We start from the raw sequence: 5,707 nt of genomic DNA on the forward strand, positions 1-5,707 counted from the left end.
GAATAACTTGTTGCCAACCTATTCCTTTGAGAAACTGCCAGATAGAAGAAAAGGAACATACATAGAGGATAAGTGCAAATGAGAAAACAACCTTACACATGTCAATGAGAGGCATTTTAAGGTTTGACTTTCTGGGAAAGTTGTGGCCTTCCATGATGATTTCATGATGGCCTCTCCTCTCCCTGGCTCCTCATCATGGTTTTCAACTACCCTGCCAGCACTGCTGCAGGAATGCAGAACCAGGTCACATCTTGCTCAGGTAATTAGAGATTGGATGAGATAGGATTGCTAGGTAACCCAGAAAGAAGGGAAGTACACTAGTCTGGAGAGAGACAACCCCTGAGAATCTTTGCACTCCTGGGGCCATTTCAACATGAATGTCCAACCTTCCTGGAATGGTGGAAAAAATTTTATGTCAAGTTGAAAAGCCAAGAGAATATGTTGTACTTAACAAAATTCAGCTTTTGACAGAATGACTGCACAGTCCTACAAAGCAGTGTATTGGTGATTATGTGAGCTTGAAATCACAGCAGAAAGGTAGCTGTTAAGATAGAATTGTGCATATCTGTATGGTCCCAGAGGACAGCTCCCTTCATAACCAAATTAGACATTTATTTACCACTTAAGGTGCCAGTAACACATGTTTGGGTCAGATTCCTTGGATCATTATCTCAATTCTTCAAGGGGTTGCGAGCTTCTAAAAGGAATAGGATTGCTATAGTAGAAATCCCTTCCATATCACAGGATGATGAACTCAATTTTCTATATGAGACAAATTTTCAGATGTGGATATTTTCATGCATTTTTTAAAAAATTGTGTTTGTAAGGGTATGCAGGAGGCACATGATAATTTTTTTTTAAAGAAATAAGTATTAGCTATCTCAAAAAAAAAACAAAAGGTAATGGGTCTAAACAAAATCACTTATGGCTCAGATAAATAAGAACACAACTGTGTTAGCATTCTGAATATGACCTCAGATAATACAATAGAAAAAAATAAAACTGAAAGTGATCACCATGGAAATTTGTTATGGTTGCAGGCAGTATAGATTATAAAATAATTTGCATGCTTAACATATATGCACCAAATAACATATCTATGAAAAAAGTATTGAAAGTGCAGATATTGAAAGGAAAAGGGAAAAATTGAGAAGAGATAGTTTATCACATACTGTAGGGAGAGCAAGCCCATTCTGAGATTGTGGATTCTAGTCTCAGCTACTATGATTTGGGTCAAGTCACTTAGCCATTCTGAGCTGATAACCTGAGTTCTACACCCATGAGAATGAAGGCACTTTTTGTGATGTTACAGGTTTATTGGGACATTCCAGTATAACTGTGCATGAAGCTCCATAGATATTGTTATAGTTGTGATTTAAACTAATAGGATTTAAAATGATTGGTTCTACCCATTTAGGATTTTCCTCTTTGTGTATGAAGAGAGAAAAGATGTGAATTTTTCTTCTTTTCATGGATGGATAAGGATATAAACACACACACACACACACACACATACCTACACACACATATGTCCCTGCATCACATCTATATTTATTTTCTTGTTTGTTTTATTTTTATTCTTTCTTTTTTTTCTTTTTTTTTTTTGAAGGAGAGCTCAAACTAGGAATGAAGGAAACTTCAGCAGAATTAAGCCATTCTGTGGTCCAAATTCACCAGCAAAGACTCATGGGTAAGGGTCCCTGTGACTTTAGTTGGAGAGAAAACAGTGCATCACATGAGAAAATCCAGATTAGAGAGAGACATTATGAAGATAACCAAGGTGGAAAAAAATTTATTAAAAAGGAAAACCTTATTGTACGTCAAAGGATCCACACTGTAGGGAAACCTTATGAATGTAACCAATGTGGGAAGATTTTTAGAGAAAAGACATTACATATTGGACATCACAGAATCCACAGTGGAAGGATATCTTATGAATGTAATGAGTGTGGCAAGACTTTTAGACATAAGAACAGTCTTATTGACCATCAGAGAACCCACAGTGGAGAAAAACCTTATGAATGTAACCAATGTGGAACGGCTTTTAGAAGCAAAGGAAATCTTAATGGACATCAGAGAATCCACACTGGGAAAAAACCTTATGAATGTAAGCAGTGTGGAAAGGCTTTTAGAAGGAAGGGAAATCTTACTGACCATCAGAGAACCCACAATGGAGAAAAACCTTATGAATGTAACCAATGTGGAAAGACTTTTAGAGAAAAGAGAGCTCTTATTAGACATCAGAGAACCCACACTGGGGAGAAACCTTATGAATGTAACCAATGTAGAAAGGCTTTTAGAGAAAAGAGAGCTCTTATTAGACATCGGAAAACCCACAATGGGGAGAAACCTTATTCATGTGACCAATGTGGGAAGACTTTTAGAGAAAAAAGAGTGCTTATTGGACATCAGAGAATCCATACTGGAGTGAAACCTTATGATTGTAAACAGTGTGGAAAGGCTTTTAGAAGCAAAGGAAATCTTACTGGACATCAGAGAATCCACACTGGAGAGAAATCTTATGAATGTGACCAATGTGGAAAGGCTTTTAAAACCAAGGAAGGTCTTAGTGGCCATCAGAGAATCCACACTGGAGAGAAACCTTATGAATGTAACCAATGTGGAAAGGCTTTCAGAAGCAAGGGAAGTCTTACTGGCCATCACAGAACCCACACTGGGGAGAAACCTTTTGAATGTAACCAATGTGGAAAGGCTTTTAGACAAAAGTTAGGTCTTATTGGACATCAGAGAATCCACACTGGAGAGAAACCTTATAAATGTAACCAGTGTGGAAAGACTTTTACACGACAGGGAGTTCTTAGCAGACATCAGAGAATCCACACTGGAGAGAAACCTTATGACTGTAAGCAGTGTGGAAAGGCTTTTAGACATAAAGAAAGTCTTACTTTTCATCAGAGAATCCATACTGGAGAGAAACCTTATGAATGTAACCAGTGTGGAAAAGCTTTTAGAGAAAAGAAAGGTCTTACTGCACATCAGAGAACCCACACTGGAGAGAAACCATGTGAAGGTAACCAATGTGGAAAGACTCAGACAGAAGCAAAGTCTTTGTACACCAGAGAATCCACACTGCAGAAAAATCTTATGAATGTCAGCAATGTGGGAAGTGTTTTTTAAAAAAGGGAAGTTTTTGAGTGGATGCCCAACAGTTGGAGAATTGCTGAATAAGTTACGGTATATAAACATTATAGAATATTCAATAAGAAATGGTCATCAGCAGGATGATTTCAGACAGGCCTGGAAAGATTTACATGAACTGATGCTAAATGATATTGGAGGACTTCCGGTTAAGATGGCGGAGAGGAGGCTCACAGTTGCATAAGCTCCGCGCTTTCTCTCACTATCCACTTCATTACAAGCCTCTGAATCAATGCTTGACTGAAAAAAACCCACAAATAGTTACCAAGAGAAGCCATCCTTGAGATCCGCCAAGAAAGGTCTGTCTTTACTGGAGGGCTGGGGCGGTTTTAGATCGGGCGCAGGCTGAGGGCAGCGGCAGTGAGAGCACAGGAGCAGAGCTGAGAGGGGGTGGGGAGTGATCGTAGCCGTCTCTGCGGGGAGAGCTTCGCTACAGGTTTGGAACCTGCAGCAAGTCAACAGCCCAGCAGAGAAGCTAAAAACACCGGGGCTGAAGAACACAACCCCAAACAGCTGGAGTCTCTCAGGACCTGGCCCCCCCCCTACCCCCCCCTCAGTGACTCAGCACGCTTTGGGATCTCAGAGCGCAGGCGCAGCACAGTCCTGCTAGTGCCTCACTACTGCCACCTGCAGTCTGTAGAGGAAGCTCGATAACACACCCAGCCCCCCCCCAAAGAAAGACTCCAGTTTTTTCTGTTTTTCTTTGGTAGTTTATCTCTGATTAATAGACAGAATGAGCAAGAAGCTGAAGAGGACTTTAACCCTTGACAGCTTCTATACAGATAGAGAGCAGACTCTAAATCCTGAGGAGACTAAAAACAGGCAGTCCCCAGGTGATTCCCCAAAGGAGGAAATCATCTGTTCCTCAGCACAGATGAACCTCATAGAAGTGATTAAAAAGGCTCTCACAAGGGAGCTAGAAGAAAAATGGGAAAAGAGTCTGGAGAAAGTTAAAGAGAGAGTGGATAAAGAAGTAAAATCCTTGAAAAATAGGATTAGTGAACTGGAAACAGAAAACAGCTCTCTAAAAAACAAAATTGGCGAAATGGAAAAAAATTCCACAGAACAAAAGAACTCAATTGGACAATTAGAGAAAGATTTTAAAAAAGTGAGTGAAGAGAATACTTCACTGAAAATCAGAATTGAACAAGTGGAATTGAATGACTCGAGGAGACAAGAAGAATCAGTCAAGCAAATCCAAAAAAATCAAACAATGGAGAAAAATGTGAAATACCTTCTGGGGAAGACAACAGACCTGGAAAACAGATCCAGGAGAGACAATCTGAGAATCATTGGACTCCCAGAAAAACATGATGAAAAAAAAAGCCTGGACACTGTCTTCCAGGAAATCATCAAAGAGAACTGCCCAGAAGTCATAGGAACAGAGGAAAAAATAAATATTGAAAGGATTCATCGATCACCCACTGAAAGGGATCCTAAAATCAAAACACCAAGGAATATAGTGGCCAAATGCCAGAACCCTCAGGTGAAAGAAAAAATATTGCAAGCGGCTAGAAAAACCCAATTCAAGTATCAAGGAGCCACAATAAGGATCACCCAGGATCTGGCAGCATCCACATTAAAAGATCGAAGGGCCTGGAATATGATATTCCGAAAGGCTAAGGAACTTGGTATGCAACCAAAAATAACTTACCCAGCGAGAATGAGCATCTTTTTCCAGGGAAGAAGATGGACATTCAACGAAGTAAGCGAATTTCATCTATTTCTGATGAAAAAACCAGAACTTAACAAAAAGTTTGATCTACAAATATAGAACTCAAGAGAAATCTAAAAAGGTAAAGATTAATCTTGGGAACTATATTTTGACTATATAGATGTATAAAGAATACATGTATACCTTGTTCTAGAAATTGATGTGGAAAGGACATTGTACCAGAAAAAGGGTAAAGTGGGGGTAGTACATCTCATGAAGAGGCATAGGAAACCTATTATATCTGAGAGAAAGAATGGAGGGGGATGAATATAGTGGGTATCTTACTGCCTTCAGAATTGGCTTTAAGTGAAAAATCTTAAGACATATTCAATCTATGGTGAAACTTCTCCCATCTCATTGAAAAGTGAGAAGGGAAAAGTGGAAAGGGAAGGAATAAGCTAAGCGGAAGGGAATACGGGAACTGGGAGGGAAAGGGGTAAGATAGGGGGAGGAACTCTAAGGCGGGGGGAGGGACACTAAAAAGGGAGGGCTGTGAGAAGCAAGGGGTGCTCACAAGCTTAATACTTGGAAGGGGGGGAAAGGGGAAAGAAGGGAGGAAAGCATAAACCGGGGTTAACAAGATGGCAAGTAATACAGAATTGGTCATTCTAACCATAAACGTGAACGGGGTAAACTCCCCCATAAAGAGGAAGCGGTTAGCAGAATGGATTAAAAGCCAGAATCCTACAATATGTTGTTTACAGGAAACACACCTGAAGCGGGGAGATACATGCAGGTTAAAGGTAAAAGGTTGGAGCAAAATCTACTATGCTTCAGGTGAAGTCAAAAAAGCAGGGGTAGCCATCCTGATCTCAGATCAAGCTAAAGCAAAAA

The 5,707-nt window shown here is 39.9% G+C and overlaps 1 protein-coding gene across 1 annotated transcript; it reads left to right on the top strand.

Moving 5' to 3' along the window:
- Positions 1-523: 523 nt before the first annotated feature.
- On the top strand, positions 524-3,694 carry LOC127562430 (zinc finger protein OZF-like). Its single transcript, XM_051998143.1, has one exon. The coding sequence runs from the start codon at positions 1,627-1,629 to the stop codon at positions 3,136-3,138; it is 1,512 nt and encodes a 503-aa protein (XP_051854103.1). The 5' UTR covers positions 524-1,626; the 3' UTR covers positions 3,139-3,694.
- The last annotated feature ends 2,013 nt before the right edge of the window (positions 3,695-5,707 follow it).

This window comes from Antechinus flavipes, chromosome 4 (assembly GCF_016432865.1).
Source record: "Antechinus flavipes isolate AdamAnt ecotype Samford, QLD, Australia chromosome 4, AdamAnt_v2, whole genome shotgun sequence".
Lineage (NCBI taxonomy): Eukaryota > Metazoa > Chordata > Mammalia > Dasyuromorphia > Dasyuridae > Antechinus > Antechinus flavipes.

Bases quoted from the DNA above. Each gene is read 5' to 3' on its own strand.
- LOC127562430 (XM_051998143.1), top strand. From the start codon at position 1,627: ATGAAGGAAACTTCAGCAGAATTAAGCCATTCTGTGGTCCAAATTCAC.